At 44.3% G+C, this 18,538-nt stretch overlaps 2 protein-coding genes across 2 annotated transcripts; both read right to left on the reverse strand.

Moving 5' to 3' along the window:
• Window positions 5,001-11,033, reverse strand: LOC8085266 (wall-associated receptor kinase-like 14). The gene is made up of 3 exons (XM_002468193.2): window positions 9,876-11,033; window positions 7,551-7,625; window positions 5,001-6,686 (listed from the first exon to the last, which is right to left on the reverse strand). Exons 1-3 carry the CDS (start codon window positions 10,648-10,650, stop codon window positions 5,392-5,394), a joined length of 2,145 nt encoding a protein of 714 aa, XP_002468238.1. The 5' UTR covers window positions 10,651-11,033; the 3' UTR covers window positions 5,001-5,391.
• LOC8085267 (conserved oligomeric Golgi complex subunit 6) lies at window positions 12,631-18,410 on the reverse strand. Its single transcript, XM_002468194.2, has 11 exons — window positions 18,028-18,410; window positions 17,887-17,939; window positions 17,318-17,465; window positions 17,071-17,178; window positions 16,670-16,737; window positions 16,184-16,307; window positions 15,962-16,108; window positions 15,601-15,861; window positions 15,237-15,521; window positions 14,266-14,409; window positions 12,631-13,475 (listed from the first exon to the last, which is right to left on the reverse strand). Exons 1-11 carry the CDS (start codon window positions 18,241-18,243, stop codon window positions 12,969-12,971), a joined length of 2,061 nt encoding a protein of 686 aa, XP_002468239.1. The 5' UTR covers window positions 18,244-18,410; the 3' UTR covers window positions 12,631-12,968.

An 18,538-nucleotide genomic window follows, 5' to 3' on the forward strand; every position in this document is an offset into this window, starting at 1 on the left:
CTAGTGTGCATCTAGTGCACTATGGCCTTAGCATACACAAAAAATTCGATGCTTCATATTGGTCCATATGGTGGTTGTATGATTTACGGGGACTATATATTTATGTTACATGTCACAATCATAGATCTAGTGAGATATACATCATCCATCTCAAAAAAAAAATCAACGCTCAGAATCAACTTAAGTTACATTATTTTGAGTTTGACCAGCTTTATAACAAAAGAATAATAATAACATTTAAGACACCACAAAAGTAGATTCATCTAATTATACTAATCTGATGTCGTAAATGTTTATTTCTATAAATTTGATCAAACTTAAAATAACTGTAGAAGTTAATTTATTTTGAATGGATGGCAATCATGTGGAGTGAAAGTCAATCTGGGCCGGTGAGAGATGCATGTGAGGTACAGTGGATCGATATCCACTATACTGTATGCCTGATATTGACAGGAATGAGTTGCGTGATTGACGAGTCCTAAGTAACCGCCGGTGCTAAGTAATGCCACAAAAATATGCACCCAAGTCGTCGTTCACTTCCACGCGTGCTAAGTAACGACGGCCGGTCCTGTGCAGGTTTACTGAGTGCTAGGACCGGAAGCAGCTTTGGTGATGCCGGTCAAGACCACCTTTGTCACCGAGCGGATGTTCGCCGACCTCGGCGTTGAAGGTGTCGACGTGTCGTAGCGGAGGAACAGCTCCACCAGGAAGAGCCCGCCGACGAGGACCACCAGGTTCGGCACTGCTTGTTGCCGATGCTGGGGGTCCGCGGTCTCCAGCCCGTGGGATCAGTACAGTGTGCATCAGCTTGCTGCGCGTGGGTCGCGCTCGCGCGCCACGAAGGGGCCCGGCGGGATGCGTACGACGGTGGACCGGGTCGACAGGGGACTCGAAGTACTTGTCGTGGCCGTGAGCAGTCGAGGCGGTCGCGCAGGGCGCCGAACACCGGAGCCCGTATGCCTGTGCCTGGCGCGGGCCGCGCGGCGATGGAAACCCAACGCGCTCGCCATGCTCGCTGCGATGTGCCGCTGCGGCTACTGCTTGCTGTGACCGAGATGCAGCTAGCTAGCTTGCTCTGTTCTGCACTAGCACTACTACCGTTGAGTTCGGAGGGGACACGTTCGTAATCGTACGACGGCACGTTTTAGCTTACGCAATGCAACGAGCGAACTGAGCGGGTGTGTCCACAGATGTGCGCTATTGGCACGTGTTGTTATGTGGGCCTTCAAGATGCATGCGCGTCCCGCGGAGCGAGGAATATGATAGCGATACCGGTCCTCGTGTTCCAGGAAAGAGAGACCATGCAGGTACACATGAAAAAACTATATGATAAAAATGTTTTGTTGAATAATAGTATAGTACAGAAAAATGCTTGTCCATTCACTTGTACTCACTATTATGAACACACTTTGTTAGAAATTAGTCCTTTCCCCAATTGGTATTTGGGTTAGAAAGAATGGTCATCAAAAGAGCATGTTCGTTTGAGTTTATCTGTTAAATCTATCAATTATTTAGTATATTTTTTCTTATAAAAAAATTAACGAACAATACTTTTAGCCATAACTTTTTAGATAAACAAATAGACTTTGAATCGGCATATTCTAAGATTGGCAAAGTCACGACACCTTACTACTATCGGTGCATACGTCACCAGCCACATTTATAGTTTAATAATCTAGAGTATATGATATATTTAAAGATGTAAGCACAAATTACATGGCTCGTGTGCCATCAATTCTAATACAAGTATTATATACTTTTAGTTTGTCTCCGGTGGTCCGCATGAATTGAACGGAGAGCACCACCCGTCTCATTCTCCCGTTGAGCCTCCGATTTTTTTTTATGCATATTGTATATTATCGTTTGTGTTTGAATGCATGCGCCTACACGTACGTGATTCACAATGTGCAAGGAGCCAATGCTTCGATGGGGCCTAGCTCAAGCCCGACGACGGCGACCGATTTCCGCGCGTGAAGCACACCACGGCCGCACCTACCGGCGGCAGCATCACCGCGCGCCGCGCCATGTGGGCGTGCCGTTCAGTTCACGGACGCTGGACGCGCGAAGCCAAAGACTGACAGAGAGGGAGGTGCTTCACTTCGTTTGTTCTGTTCACACCAGCTAAAATGGATTATTGCTACTCGCGAGCTTGCACGCAGCGACATGGCCATGATGAAATGGTGCTCGGTTGCCTACCCAGCTAGGACCACGTGCATTGTTGTTCTTTGTTGGCCAATACTGGCCTGTTTGGCAGCTCAGTAAACTTGTTCACTTGTAGGACCTTAATTTCCAGTTGTAATTACTTGTGCGCAAGAATACTTGTATTTTTTTTTTGACCGTCGAAAAATGTTGTTTGGGTTCTTGTGGAATCCGCTGCGTGCTGCAGGAAGGGGAAATCTGTACAGATACTACTAGTCCTTCTCGTTCCAGATGAATTTGTTTAAGACAACGACACGTATTTGAACATAACACTTGACTTACAATTTTTTATATAAAAAAGGTCTAGTGCTTTAAATAGAAATGTTTTATAAAAGCATTTTTTATCATAAATCAAATATAACATCAACCATCTGTTGTCAATCTCGATAGGTTTCTATATTCATAGGTTAAAGAAGTTTAACTGATTGCAGACCTCCATCTGGAACACATAGTGTACTCCGTTTTTTTAGATAAAGGATAGTTAAATCCGGCTTCATCTATCGACAGATAGAATCAGACCAATTATTACAAAGTTTTGCCCACAGGCCAACACACCACTAAAGAAAGGTAAAACTTAATGCTGCAAATTTACAGTCATCACAGACACGATATGAGTGACGCGTCGAATCCGTGTCTATGTGTGAGTTAGAACGTGTCTGCGATGTGAATATCTGAATAGGGCCTTTTGAGTTCCCCATTTGAGCAAAAAAAATTTGAGTTTTGACCCATCATTTTATACAATGGAACTAAATACCATTCAAATTTTTTGACAAAATGGTTGCCATTTTGCATTCTTGATTTTGGCCTTAAAATACAAAAAATAAGAAGCCTTCTCTACCCTCACGTAACCCTGAAATTTTTGGTATTTTGAATGAGACTAAACATAATCATGAAAAATTTGGTATTTTATATTTTATCATTCTAAAAAAGTTGGCATTTTACATTTTGCTTTCTATGGGAAAATAAACAGGGCCTTAGTTCCCCTTTCATCCCTAAAAGTTCTGAATTTTGGTTTATTATTTTGCATAATGAAACTAAACACCATGTAAATTTTTTTAATAAAATGGTTGTCATTCTTTATTTTGTATTTTGGCCACCAAAAAACACAAAAGAGCCTCCATGGGCATAATGAGGAGAATAAATTCTGTATTTTAGATGGCACTATACATAAATATAAAAAAAATAATATTTTACATTTCATCATTCATTTTGCATTTTGCATTTTATGGAACTAAACAAGCCCATAGTGAAATTCGAGAGACAAACGCACGCGCGTAGTAATGTGTGCCTACGTGGAAACGTGTAGGATTAGGATCAACCTGCAACGCGAGCTTTATTTCTTCAGCAAAATACTGGGCCCCCTTCTCGATTGTGAAACAGGAATGGAAAACTAGTACGGAGACAACGTGACATAATGGATGTAAGTGTTATCCTTTTTTTTTTTTTGCGAAGAGGATGTAAGTGTTATCCAATAAGCTAAACGGAAATGTATTGTCCTGGAGTTATATGTTGATGTCTCGATAACGACATCATCACTAGAAGAACTCTTCAAAGATTTGTCATCACGCACACGCACATTCACATTCATTCCCCCGATGGAACTTAGGCCCTCTTTGATTCTAGAAAGATAGAAATAACAGAACCATACAAATGGAATAGAAGGCGCTAATATTTGGAATCGTATTGGATTGAAAAATACATACGAACTGAAAATATATACAAACTGCGATAGTGAACATTTTGATGGAGCGTGTGGACAAAACACTGAAGTTCGATGACAAAGGAAATTTGTAATATTCCTCCAAAACTCCTGTGCATTTTGCTAAAATTTAGTTTATGCTCATAGTGATTTGTTATGATTGAAAAAAATACTATTTTCTTTTGCTGAACAGGGCGTAAGTCAGTAACACAGAAAATGATCGTTGGGATAGCCTGTTGGACAAATGGACCACTAGTAACCAGGTCCCATGCATTCTTGGTTGTTTCCTCACCCACATGCCAATGGAGCCAGCACTTGCATAATGGTAGAACTTCGCTGTCTCGCTGAAGCCAAATCTGGTCAGCCATTAAGGCCTTGTTTAGTTCACACTAAAACCAAAAAGTTTTCAAAATTCTCCGTCACATCAAATCTTGTGGCACATGCATGAAGCAGTAAATATAGACGAAAACAAAAACTAATTACACAGTTTAGCTGTAAATCGTCAAACGAATCTTTTGATCCTATTTAATCCATAATTGGATAATATTTGTCACAAACAAATAAAAGTGCTACAGTAGCGAAATTCAAAAAGTTTTCGCATCTAAGGGGGTGTTTGGGACTGCTCTGCTCCACGTTTTTCAGCTCCGCTCCACGTTTTTTAGCTAAACGGTTTCAACTCCACGCACTCAGTTCGAGAAAAAAGGTAGAGTTGTGAGAGCACCTAAAGAGGTACTTCACGAACTCCAGTTTTTTGTGGAGCTGCTCTACGGCGGAGTTTATCGAGCAGAGTTCGTGGAGCAGTCCCAAACGCCCCCTAAATAAGGCCTAATTTACTCGAGTACCTTCCTTCCTGGTTTTATATGAAGAAGAAATAAGGCCTTGTTTAGTTTACACCAAAAACCAAAAACTTTTCAAGATTCTTCGTCACATCGAATCTTACGGCATATGCATGGAGCACAAAATATAGTTAAAAACAAAAACTAATATGCAGTTTGCCTGTAAATCATGAGATGAATCTTTTGAACTTAGTCTATAATTAGATAATATTTGCCACAAATAAATGAAAGTGCTACAGTGACCGAAAACTTTTCGTTTCAGCAACTGAACAAGGCCTAAATATCAAAATTCGAATCGATGCAGAAGACTTTGAACTTAGGTGGCCTGTATGTATATCTACACCCTCAACCAATTGCTGCCTTGGCTCTGTTCTTAGCCAGGCCCAACCGCCCAAGACTGAATTTCATGTACAGATACTCCCAGATTAACGGGAGGGAAGAGGGAACGTACGATGCGCAAGAACAGATCAACAGATGCATCGTTCTTAAATGTATACCCTGTTTGGTTCCTGAACTAAAGTTTAGTTACCTTTTAGTCATCCTTTTGACATTTTATGGACTAAAAGTGACTAAAGTTAGTCACCCCAACCCAAAGAGGCCCCTAAGCTAGCTAGCTTAAACTTGGAGCATAGAAGATGAGCAGTCGGATGTTTCAGTTCAGTGCAGGGAACAATTATTGCCCAGCAAGCTGTTGGAGGAAGGGGAGCTCCTCTCGCTGAACCACCTGTCCTGCACGGACACAGGGGACTCCACTGCACCCTTCGCCGCCGTCTCTTGCACGACCAACGACGCCTTCACCGCGGCCCTCTCCGTCCGGCTTCTGCCGGCACCCCACGACGACCTGTCCGTGCCGCGCGTCGACGCTACGGACGAGGAGATCGACGACGACGTCGACATGAACGCGGCGTCGTCAGCCGACGGCGCCCACCCGCTGAGCTGTATCTGCTCCAGCTCGTCGGCGACCTCGGTCATGGACGGCCTCATCTCGCTGTGGAACGCCAGGCACCGGAACGCCAGCTCGGCCACCTTGTGGATGGACGAGAGCGTCCAGGCGTCCCTGTGCGGGTCCAGGTACGGGTCGACGATGTCGTCGACGCAGCCCCTGCCGATCCTGTCCACGGCGAGCTGCGCCAGGTTCACCTCGCTGGGCGCCCTGGCGAAGTCGACGGCCTTCATGGCGGTGATGATCTCCACGAGCACGACGCCGAAGCTGTAGACGTCGCTCCTGTCGGAGAGGTGGAAGTTCTGGTGGTACTGCGGGTCCACGTACCCCGGCGTGCCCTGCGGCGCCGTGGAGATGTGCGACGAGTCCCCCATGCCCATGTTGCCCATCCGCGACAGCCCGAAGTCGGCGACCTTGGAGTTGTACTCGTAGTCCAGCAGGATGTTGCTGGACTTGACGTCGCGGTGGTAGATGGGCGGGTGCACCTCCGAGTGCAGGTACGCGATGGCCTTGGCCGTCTCGGCGGCGATGCGGAGGCGGACCGTCCAGGGCATCGCGGCGGCGCCTCGCTCCCGCTGCAGGTGCTGCGCCAGGGTGCCGTTGGGCATGAACTCGTACACCAGGATCTGCTGCCCCTGCTCGATGCAGCAGCCCAGGAGGCGGACCAGGTTGCCGTGGCACACGCACGACAGCAGCTTCACCTCGTTCACCACGCAGTCCACCCCGCCGCCGTTGTCGCGCGGCCGGATCCGCTTCACGGCCACCTGGCGGTCGTCGCTCAGCCGCCCCGCGTACACGGTGCCGTAGGCGCCCGTGCCCAGCCGCTTCTCCTCGGAGAAGCCGCCGGTGGCGCGCTCGATCTCGCGGTACGAGTACAGGGGCACCGCGCAGGAGGCCTCGGACAGGAACCGCTTCGTGCTGCGCTTCGTACGGATGTACGCGGACCGGCGCTTCAGAAATTGGTACGCCAGGCAGGTCAGGCCCATCACCATGGCGCCAAACATGATCCCTGCGTACGTACAACAAAATCCATGCTCATCAACCGTGGTGTGAGTGTGAACGCATGATGCCCCCTTTTTTTTTCTTTTAGGTTATGATGACACGGCTCAAAACACGAGCTCGGAAAATGAAGCCCAGCCCAGCCTGGAATGCCCCCGATAATCTAGCCCAGTCTGCAAACATGGATCATGTAGGCCTAATTATTTGGCCTTCTGCGGAAAGATAATAGGCCTGATTTGACCTTACTTTCCTAGGAGTATTCCCTCCTTCAACAGGGAAGGGAGGGTAGGGCATCATAGTGAATTATGAATCTGAGGCCCATGACAATATTGAAGTACTCATCAAGCCGTCTGATTGAATATATCATGAACCTGACACTGTTTTTTTCTATAAATTTCTCGGTGTATTCGTTCAAAAGAATTTCAATGTATCTGAAAGAAAAGCTAAATTTCTCAATGTTGGATGTGCTTTATGGACTGATGCCCCCACCTTCATACTACGAGCTTTCAGTCAAGATTCTTTTCAGAGAATTTGCTACCAATCTACCATTAGTGTTGTACGTTGACTTCAGCTCAGGAACGGTCACCAGTGTATTTGCCCAGGTGCTCAGGGCACATCCAAAAATGTGCTATACATTCACTATCTCCACTAGAATAACTTACAGGATCTCTGCTGAGCTGGGAAAAAAGACATGTTCTCTAAGACAAAGAAAAAGAAAAGAAAGATGCAATGATATACTGATATGTGGCCGTGATGTTTGTGCAACTATCAATGCAATGCTAAAAATCAGTTCAACCACTTCTTAAAAAAGATTAGGTGTATCAAAGACATTATTCTGAATATTATCAGGTAATAGATATTATGAGCATATTACCTGCCACGAGAAGGGTGATTTGGATCGTCTTGCCACAATCTCCAGATAAGTATTTTGAAGGATTGCATTTTGGAGCTGAAACCATTGAACCAAAGTGTCAGATCAAAGAAAATACAGGAGAAATGACGACGTCAGATTATCAAAGCAAATTCCACATGTGGAATAGCTTAATATGCAGTCTGAACTCTGAAGAATTCTTGTGTTTCAAAAGCAGCCTATCATGCACAATTCCGGGCAGCATCAGTTAGACACAAAAAAGTTTATATGGCAGTGCACAACCACCACCAGCATTGGATTACTCCCCACGTCCATGAATGATCAGCATATTTTAAACATAGAAACTCAAATTTTATATTTTTTTACAAATAGTTAGTTATATGAAAGTTTACGGCATAATTCAGTGCCTCAGCCCGAGGATCAAACATTAGAAGATTGGTGGCTCGCTTCCTGCAGAGCCACAAGGCAAGACAAAGGAGAACGAGAACATGCGCAGCATGCAAGACAAAGGAGAACAATTGTGCTGCTTTGATGCATACGACTTAGAAACATCTGGAAGGTGAGAAACACAAGACTCTTTGATGGCAAACTAAATTCGTCAGTGCAAAACCGGTGATAGAAGAAATCGCCCTCATGAGAGTTGCTTGTGGGCCTGGGGAATGTAATGGTGTTGCTAGTTCCAGACTTCCAGTTCTGTTTTACAATTGTTTTCGTCTTCTGTTAAGGCTGTATATTTTTGCTGACGCACATTGTATGAATGCGTAGCTGGTGGTCTTTGGAATATAAAGACCGGGGCTCTGCTCTTCAACTCTAAAAAAAGAGTTGCTTGTGGGAAGTCTTGCATCCATGACATAAGCTAATTGGAAACTTGGCTACATCGTTAATGATCTTGGGTTCTTTATGTGCTAAAACCATGTATTGAATTTGCATTCTCTTCTTAAGGCTTCGTTCGATTTGGTGGGGATTCGAGGGGGTTGAAAAGGACTAAACCCCCTATAAGTCAAAATCTCCCTCAATCCCCTTGGGTAGGGGACTAACCGAACAAGGCCTAAATGATATGCAGTGCTCCTGCAAACTTTTAGAAAAATTATGGCATAAAAAATTGCATCGATAGATTTTTATTGAAAGTGGCTCTAAGATTATTTTTTTAACAATTCACGAAATATTATAAGAGAAATTAAGGGTCACAATTTACTTGGTATAACTTCTCTCTGGTCGTTTAATTCTTAGACTCCAACTAATTTGTAGGTGTACATATTTTATACGCGAATTTGTTTCTTCTCTAAACGACTAACCAATCACAAAATGTACTAACCCACCAACAAGAATCCCCTTTCACAGGTATGTACCAAGAAAGGAGGCAGAGATTTATCAGCAGAATTTCATAGAGAAGTTGGTAGGGAGAGCCTTTCGTGGTTTTATTAACCATGTCTGTGGTTGGGGTTTGATATTATGTACCAAGAATGTACCAAGAAAGGAGGCCTGTTTGGAACTTTAGATTGCTTATATGACTAGTGTTAGTTCAAACATGGTCATGTTCTTTCTTCTGGCAACACCATTTTAACGTTGTCATGATGTAAAAAACTTCTATCGTTCCACATTCCTTATGTTGCTAACATGGCTTCTAAGTTCAAACTAGGAATCAATCACCTAAAGTTTAGTTGAATGCTGTTTAGATCCCCAAACTAATTAAATGTTATATGTGCACCTATTAGTCTTATTAGGTGGATTATTTGCCAACCTATGGACTAGTTGTTAGTTCGTCACTAGACTAAAATTCTGTCCACCTACTGATCTACACATTTGAATAGATTAGGACTACTTTTAGCAACTTGTTAGCCAAGTGATCTAAAGAGGCTGATACATTATGAATGTACTCCATCTGTACCCATAAAACAAGTTGTTTTGGATAATGTTTGGGTCAAACATTAGGAATATAAATCATGAATAACTTTTAAGTTGTTGAGTTTGAAAAATACTTTCAACCACTTTTTGATAAATATTTTTATAAAAACAAGAAGACAAAGTTAGACTTTGGAGACCATGCCATTGTCCAAAACGATTTGTTTATGGGTATGCATGGAGGGAGTATACTGGTACGTGGTTTGCTCAGACGACGATATGATTACGGCCAGTTGATAGCGCATAGCCGAGCCCATGGTACAAGCCATTTCTGATGGCGCGAGCTGGATGCAATGCATGAGCGGAGTCAACTACTCAACCATTCTAACAAATTCGCTAGCTCGCACAATTTGACTGACCAATTCAACCAACGATACTCGGAGCCGAGAAATAATAAGCATTAATTAACTAAATGACGTCACTGACCTCTCCGGCAACCGGTGCCGTCGGCGAAGCCGTCGCCGTCGTACCCCTCGGGGCACTCGCACCGGAACGCCTGTTGCCCAGCGATCGGCGTGGTGACCCGGTTGCAGTTAGCGTGGCGCGAGCAGCGGCACGTCTCGCCCACCACCCACCACTCCAGTTCCATCACGCCCAGAAGCAGCGCCGGCGCCGGCGCCGGCGCCGGCGCGTCCCAGTAGCTCGCCGCCGACACCAGCCTGGCGCATTCCGAGACGAGCTCCCGCATCTCGGTTCTGTCCAAGAAACGTTGGTCGCTACCGCCGCTGATCGCTGGTGGTCCTGGTGGCAGGACGCAGCGGATGGGCTCGGCGGTGGTGTTGCACTGGGACGACCTGTCCAGGTACCTGTCGCCGTCGCTGCAGTTGGTGGTATGCGACGGCGAAGCCGGGCTACACTTGCTCACAACGAGCGCGTTCTGCGAGCCAGGCGCGTAGCTCCTCGAGAAGAGCGCCTGGATGGAGGCGTTGAGTCCGCGGGAGCAGTCCTGGGGCAAGGCGAGCACGACGGCGCGCGCCGTGACGTTGTGCACCAGCAGGCCCAGCTCGCGCGCGCCGCCGACCCACGCGGTGCCGTTCGCCTGGTCGTCGCACCCGAGCGGTATCTCGCAGCCGGGGGAGAAGCCGAACGGGTACTGCACCGTCAAGTTCCCGCAGCTCCGCGCGCAGCTCCCGTTGCTCGCGGCTGCCGCATGCAGCAGCATCCACGGCAGGAGCAGCAGTGCCGCCGCCGAGCCCCGCATCGATCTCTCTAGCCCTCCCTCGGAAACTCACTTCGCTGGCCACCGAGCGACGACGCACCTCATCCCTCCTCTCCTTAGTCAAAGACAGGCAGGCTGCCGCCGCCGCGGCGTTGCGAGGAGAAGGCGGGCGGGCGGGCGGCGTTGGGTTTGGTTTGGCTGAGGCGCGGTTGGACAGGTGGGCGTGCGCTTGCCGCCGCGGCTGGTGTCGTTGTTTTTGGCGTTCCATGGAGCAGAATTCCGCATTAAATCCGGAGCCATTCGGACCAACGACCAACCTACTCCTAGAGTCCTACTGTTTGCTACTCTCATGCCCCATAATGTACTGCACACGCAGCACGTCGCTGGCCCCGGCCGCATGTACACGTCTGCTGCATTCGTACATCGACCACGGGGGATCCGCCAAGCGATCGCGTTCGTCTTGGAACGGGCCTTGCTCCTTGCTGGGGTCGTGTATCGGGTCACTTCAGAGGAACGCGGGGTGCTGTCGTGATGTGCCGGGCGCCCGTTCCCACACGGTCCCGTGCCCGTAAAGATCGCTCTCCCGTCGCGCTCACGGCCGTCACACATCATCCCCGCCTGCGTGGACCGGCGACCTCGACACTGCCCGTTCCAGTTCCGTTCCACCATCTCCACACGCTGCCCCACTTCCCTCCCCACTTGTCATTCCGCCCGCCAACACACGGAAGGGAGCCCGACCTGATCCACAGCCAGGGCACGGGCAGACAGCCCACGATCAGACCAAATGGACGAGATAAACCGGCAGCAATTGGGCAATCTTTTACAAGGAAACCAGTAGTAGTGTGCGCAGGCCGGTCCAAAAGTCCATGCGGCTGCTTAGATTACGAGGTGACAGGTGAGTTAGGTAAGTAAGCAGACCGTGAGCAGTGGGCTAACGTAGTTCACGTTTGATCACCTAAAATAAGTTAATAATGCTTCCTCCATTATAAATTAATCAGTCATTCAGTCTTTTCTAAATATATTGCTTTCATTATGCGTCTACATGTATATTTCTCATGATTTATCATAATTTTTCTTATGTGAAAAGATTCATAATACCGATGCTTGAAGCTCTTCTTGCCGCACAACGTTCAGAGGACATCGAGGTGCATAAGCATGTGAGCCAAACCTGTCACAGAACGACCAATGTTTCTTGCGCTCAATTAGGGCGCGTTCGGTTGAGGTGGAATCCACCAGGAATTGTTCCAAAGAGTTCAAAGGGTATACAAATTAGCTAAGCAATCCTGGTAGGAATAAATCCAGGGGATGATTCCCTGCCATCCGAACGAGCCCTTAAGTGTATATTAGCCAGCTGAGAAATCATTTTTCATTTCGCTACCATCGAGTCATCTTCTTGTCTCCCTTGTAAGGATGACGAATCAAAGAATTTTAATATTAGATATAGATAAAGGATTTAGGATTCCAGCAGACGATTTTACCTCAAAATGGCCAGAGCCTCTGTAAAGATGGCAGTGCATGCCCATATGCACTACGGAACTTAAGGATACTGATCAGACGACACTTATATATTTCAAACCCAGTAGCATGTCTGACAGATTATTATTTTTCTTCAATCTAGACAACCTTGGATCTTGAATTCTTGACTGCCAACATCTGTTTCCAGTTTCCACACCTGCCAAACTTCAGCGTGCACTCCTCAGGTGTAGTCAACCATTGCAGCTGGTTAATCAGCAGAATCAAAGTGCAATAATAAGCAAACACAGAATCAATATAAGGAGAGCTGCACGGTATTGAAAAAAATCGAGAATTATGATTGAGCTTTGATGCATTGCTTACTGAAAAAAATGACATTTTATATCAAAGCTAATTTAACATGCTTGCATAGTAGCTATAGTATACCACCTGTATCATATTAATCGGTCAAGCTGTACCTCAAAATTACAGCACTTGAGTAAACAATAACTATATATAAAGTAAAAAGGAATAGAGGAGACACTGAGAAACTAGATACCGATACATGAGTTCAGAAAGAGTCACCACTTAAATATTTCTGTAATCAATTGAAGCTATTTTAACATGCTTGCATAGTAGCTTTAGTATACCACCTGTATCATATTAATCGGTCAAGCTGTACATCAAAATTACAGCACTTGAGTAAACAATAACTATATAAAAAGTAAAAAGGAATAGAGGAGACACTAGAATACTAGATACTGATACAAGAGTTCAGAAAGAGTCACCACTTCAATATTTCTGTAATCAATTGAACCCACAGCTTGTAGTTGGAAATTTACATAGCAATGTTTCGTGCATGAAACACCTCTACTTAACATAGTATTAGAAGGCATGGTGCAAAGACTTCAGATTTCCAGTATAGTTCTTATCTGTTCAGGAGAGTGCTTAACCAACGACCTTGGGTCAGGATAACTATTATTTGGATCCATCACTGCGCTGTAAATGAGCTCATAAGATTCTGCTAGAGCTCTTGCCAAACCATAGCAGGCATCTGAACGTAACCTTGGAACCTGCAGCTGCTCAAATTCAGGCAAGGAACCTTCTGTTCCAGTCACAATGCCATAGAACGCCTTCAAGCATTCCAGAAGCATTTGTGGCGACGTCTCGATAATATCTGCCAGAGGCTTTGCATCAGCCTTGCTACCATACTCCTTTATGTATGGCATCTTATTTGACAGTCCACATTTCCTAAGAATGCTGTCAACTTCTTTATCGACAAGGGCACAAATATGTGCTTCAATCATAGAGCGCAGGTTGTTTACATAGCTTGTAGCAACCTCCTGGCCCATCAATGGCTCCTGAATAGCTGACAAGCAGTTGATGAGGTAGACTTTGGATGAAGATTCGGCACTCTGCATGTTACATCGAATGAATAAACAAAGTGGAAATGCCCAAGTGGTTAAGTATAAAACAAGATTAACTTTCTTGGGTGAAAAACAAATGTCCGATTTGATCATGATGAAACCAAGAGCACACAATTTCCATCTGGCAATGATATTTTTAAGTGCAACATAAAACCAATCATGAAATTCAGAACATGTGCAGTTTCCTCAAGGGACTATTAAAGGAATGGAAGAATGACATGTTTACAATTTAGCAGTTGAACAATCATGACTGTTTTCCTAATATAATAACATTTGAAATAGAATAAGAAATAAACTAGAAAAATGTCAGAATTTTGGTATTGCAACTGTAAGGAACTTTTAAGACATAGCTTGCACATCATCCATATTTCATTAGACCATGTGATAGCCAGTTGCAATAGAATGAGAAAGAACTATGAGAAAAAGGATGCTACGTTCAGTATTGCAGTCAGAAGAAACTCAAGTGTTGGCACACAATGTCCATGTTCTGTTAATCTAAGTGAATCCTGGTATAGACAAGCTATACGCCCTCAGTTCAGTGGCTACATCTTTCCTAATAGATCTAGTCATCCTATATACTCCCTCCATTCCAAATTATAAGACGTTTTGGCTTTTCTAGATACATACTTTTTGTTATACACTTAGATATACATAGCAAACACAATGTATCTAGAAAAGCCATAACGTCTTTTTTTTAAATGAAAAGACATAATGTCTTATAAGTTATAATTTGGAATGGAGGGAGTACATGGTAAATATTAAAAGCGCTGCTACTAACCAGAACCGATGTAGATAAATTCTTAGACAGAATAGCATCAACTGATATAGAATCCCTGCTATTTCCACTAGGATCAGAGCTTGTTCTACCACGCCGCCCAAGTGAACCTTTTGACTTCTGTGCCTCTGCAGCTTGCTCACACATCTGCAAAGTTAGGAATATCAGTATAAGTACCAAATAAGTTATGCTGCAGATAACAAAGAGTTATTCTGCTGTAACAACAAATGCTAATAAAATGAAGGATTTTACAATAGAAATTGCTGGGAAATCACTCAGTATAGAGTATAACATTTTGTAGCATTAGCACATACCATAGCATTTGGCTACTTGGTATGTATGACTACAATAACCTAAAAGTGCAGTAAGTGTATCGTTGTTGTGAAGTAATCCATCTAACTGCTACAAGTGGGCTTGGTGCTATGTGAGAAAATACACACTATTACATCATATGCTAGAACTACTTCATATAATGCTATTACATTTTAAAATAAAAAAAAACAGTATCAAATTATGCACAATAATGACTTCCACTGCTAGGCCTGTCAGGCCTAGCTGTCGAATTTGCTCATCATCTGACCCAATTGTATCTTAACACATTCAAATCTGTCCAGTATTAGACGCACCCTCTTCAAGTCCTAGTCTTCTCTACTCGACTCCTTTCTTTGACTAAGTATGCTGTTCGAAATCATTACATTAAGCTTCTTTTTATTTCTAGAGGATATCAGTATCAGTATCAAACTGATGCATGAGGGTAAGCCACACACAAAAAAATGATGGCATTAAACAACTGAAGAGTGAAAATATGTTGCTATTAGTGCTACTGTTCACAATAACTCTGTAAATCTGTAAAATCATACCATGGGTACAATTAGTAATGGAATATCAATGCTATATATGATAACAACACCCATCAGATATTTGCATGACATTATATTTATAAGGCTAACCTGACAGCTGCACAGAAAGCTCACCTGAATTATAGGATCCAGTAATGCAGAAATAACAGGGTCAAAGTTTGGTCTTTTTCCAGAGGCAGGAACCATCATGCTATTGTAGGTATCTATGAGCTCAAGCAGCAAAGAAATTCCTTCTCTTACAGCTGGTGGGGGAGAGAGATCAACTGCAACTAGTGGAGGATATCGCAATAACTTCTCTCCCCGACTCTTCAGGATATTGAAGAATGTCTGCTGAGCTGCATCTCTAAGTGACCATATTGTATTGCACAGTGCAGTGTCTTCACCCAGCAGTTCTGATATCTAAATGAGAAGGAAATTATATGTAAACAGAAACACCTTTTTATTTACTTAGCTCCAAAAGGTACTATTCAAGACTCACCGTGTAACCATAGAATTCCAAGGTATTGCTAAGTTTGAAAGAAACTATCAGGCTTGGTTGTGACTGCAAAACTTGCTCAACTCGAACTTTAAATGGACGACATGCTCCTTCAAATATTCTATCAAGCACAAAAGTTACATCAGGTTCTCCTCTGGAGGAATCACCATCTCTACCAGACTGACGTCGAGAAGTTGGACCGCTGTCAGTCATTGCATCAGGATCAAGCAAGACTACTATAAGCTCTCTTTCTGATGCCAGTGCCTTCACAAGTTAAAGAATGAACATTCAGGTGCATGATTTGAAAAGAATTATTACATGTTGGCCTATGTCTACTAGTATAAGGGTAGAGTAAGAGGGAAACCTGATGTAGCCAACCGAGCATTTCGCCTGCATAGCGAAGAGGATCATGAGCATGCACTTCTATTGGTCTTGGGAGCCCTCCAGGTCCACCTCTAGTAAGAGCACTTATAAACCGCCTGAATAAGGCATGGTGCCTCATGTTGGCAACCTGTGAATGAAGATAGCCACCATGAGATATCATTTGAGGTAGTGGTAACTTTGCTATATAAAACGCATAGATTACCTCCTCTGCACAATACTTGAACAGTACAGGTCTTTCCTTCAGGCAGCGAACAGCCATTTTCAAAAGCTCACTTACTTCAGGATTGTCAGTATCACCTAATTTTTTACATTCAGCTTGAACCCACCTGATAAAACAATGAAATAGATGAGTTGTATGCTTGCATGTTAATACCCCATCTGATGATATAGTAAGTAGTACTCCCATCGTTACAAATCATAAGTCGTTTTGGCTTTTCTAGGTACATAGTTTTTGTTGTGCACCTGACATAAGCTATGTCTAGATACAAAATATAAAGTAGAATGCTAGTTTGGCAGTACTTATATATCCTGATGAAAAATGTCAAATTGGAGCACTGGTCACTAGCAAAAATGGAAGAAGAAAAACCAATTTACTTGTTTATTTCACAATATTTCTCTGATTTCATGGTAATCGGTGATTCACAATGTTCTTCTACTAATGAAATCAAGTGACTATATAAGGAAATACCTGCATAATCTTTCATAAGCCCCTTCTTGGTACACAGACATCATATCCATAAGCTCCAAACCAGCACGCTACAAATATAAAAAAAATGGACATTTTATATAAACATCTAATGCCGTTTGATAGGGAAACTAACTATTGGAAATTTGGAAAGATCACAATGTCATATCATTGTTTAGTATAATCCATACTTGTCTAGCATTTTGGTAGAAAAAAAAATTCCAAGTTTGAAGTTCACCATTATGATATCCTGTTGTGTTTTTTCCCTTAATAAAATGCACAGTACTTGTTTTTCTCTTTAGGTTTCATGAACATGACTACCTTATTATCGGCAGTTAATAATCCACCGTTCTGAGGCATCAAAGGCTCAAGGCCACCAAACTTCAAGGACAAAGCAATGGTACCTGGTGGTGTGTTCGCAGCAGCACCTTGCAGTTTGAGTGTATTTCTTGAACATGCAGCAATGCTTTGAAGAATTTATCATCTATCTCTTCTTCCCGAAGTGCATTTATCTTTAATCATTAACAAAAGAGCAACACATAAAAATCATGAACAAATACAATCATGATGTCCGCCTTAAGACGACGCGGCATCAACATAGCAAACAAATATCATTTAATGCAATTAGTTTTGCTTGGACAGAAAATGGACCTCTTCATTTGAAAGTTGGTAATCCCGCAGGAAGCATGACACAATTTCTTGACGCTGAGTTATAACCTCAAGTTCCTGTTGCAACCTCTCTGTTGTACTAATTATGTCCCCAGTACTTGCACTGCAACTGCTCAATGCTTCCTCGATCCTAACAAAAGTAAAAAGAATATAAACGAGTAGCAGAAGATGGAAGCACACCTTGAGACTAAACGGACTTAAAAGGGACCAAAATTGGGTAGTACAAGAAACCAAACTTGGGTAGTACAAGAAACCATATCATGAAAGTTTAACCCTATATTTTGCTACCTATAGATAAAAAAATGTAGACAGCAAGAAAAAAATGTTGTTGGAGAAACAAAATTTCTAGGTAGCATTTGAGCAAGTGTAACATTTCTCGCTAGTCCATTGCAACTATAGCACAGCCCTAGTATCTCTTTAGTGCTTTAGTTAACTATCACTATAAGATACTGATTATTAGTTACTGGTTCTTAATATTCCATGAGGCATTTCCGGGTAAGCAGAGCAGACAACAGAGAACAGTACTAGGGCAATAAACACAGCCAACTCACTTCTTCCAGGAGTCGTTCAGCGCGTGCACCTCCCCCTCGACGCGATCCAGCGCCTGCAAGCAGAAACAGCAGAGCAAAGCAAAGCAATCACCAAACAGGGCACAGCGGCTGTGTAAGGAGGGGCAGGTGACAACACCGCACCTTGTGGGCGGGGAGCGAGGCGTCGAGGAAGTGGCGGTTGATGGCGAGTGCGCGCTGCTCAATGGAAGACTTGAGGTTGCGGCGCGCCTGCGGGGTGTTCTGGACGTAGAAGGTGGAGAGCGCGCCCAGCGAGGCCAGCAGATCCGGGTTGTCCGTCCGCGTCTCCAGCACCTTCTTCAACTTCCGGGACACCCCCGGAGCTAGCGCCGCCGCCATCCCGCCCGCTGCGGTCACGGATTAGCGATCGTGATCTCTTTTCTCCGCCCCCGCCTTCCTCCGCCAGGGTTTGGTAGTTCGGGATCTGAGACTGAGAGGACGGAGGAGTGAAGATGGGTCGACGACGCCTCGGCAGTAGCAGCCGGACGCGGGGAAGGCAAAGCTTCTGCAGTGCAGCCCGTGTGCCGATGTTGGGCTGTTGGCTGCATAGTTGGGCTAAATTTTTAGGGCCCATGATAAGCTGATTCCTTCAGTGATCAACCTTCGCCCAATTTTGAATTATCAAAGCAGTTAC

This window comes from Sorghum bicolor, chromosome 1 (genome assembly GCF_000003195.3).
Source record: "Sorghum bicolor cultivar BTx623 chromosome 1, Sorghum_bicolor_NCBIv3, whole genome shotgun sequence".
Lineage (NCBI taxonomy): Eukaryota > Viridiplantae > Streptophyta > Magnoliopsida > Poales > Poaceae > Sorghum > Sorghum bicolor.

Bases quoted from the DNA above. Each gene is read 5' to 3' on its own strand.
- LOC8085266 (XM_002468193.2), bottom strand. From the start codon at position 10,650: ATGCGGGGCTCGGCGGCGGCACTGCTGCTCCTGCCGTGGATGCTGCTG. The intron at 7,626-9,875 runs GTCAGTGACGTC...CAATGGTTTCAG, and splicing joins CGGCACCGGTTGCCGGAGAG to CTCCAAAATGCAATCCTTCA. The intron at 6,687-7,550 runs GTAATATGCTCA...GTACGTACGCAG, and splicing joins AATCACCCTTCTCGTGGCAG to GGATCATGTTTGGCGCCATG.
- LOC8085267 (XM_002468194.2), bottom strand. From the start codon at position 18,243: ATGGCGGCGGCGCTAGCTCCGGGGGTGTCCCGGAAGTTGAAGAAGGTG. The intron at 17,179-17,317 runs GTCCATTTTCTG...TAATGATTAAAG, and splicing joins ACCAACTTTCAAATGAAGAG to ATAAATGCACTTCGGGAAGA. The intron at 16,738-17,070 runs GTACCATTGCTT...TTATATTTGTAG, and splicing joins TGCTGCGAACACACCACCAG to CGTGCTGGTTTGGAGCTTAT.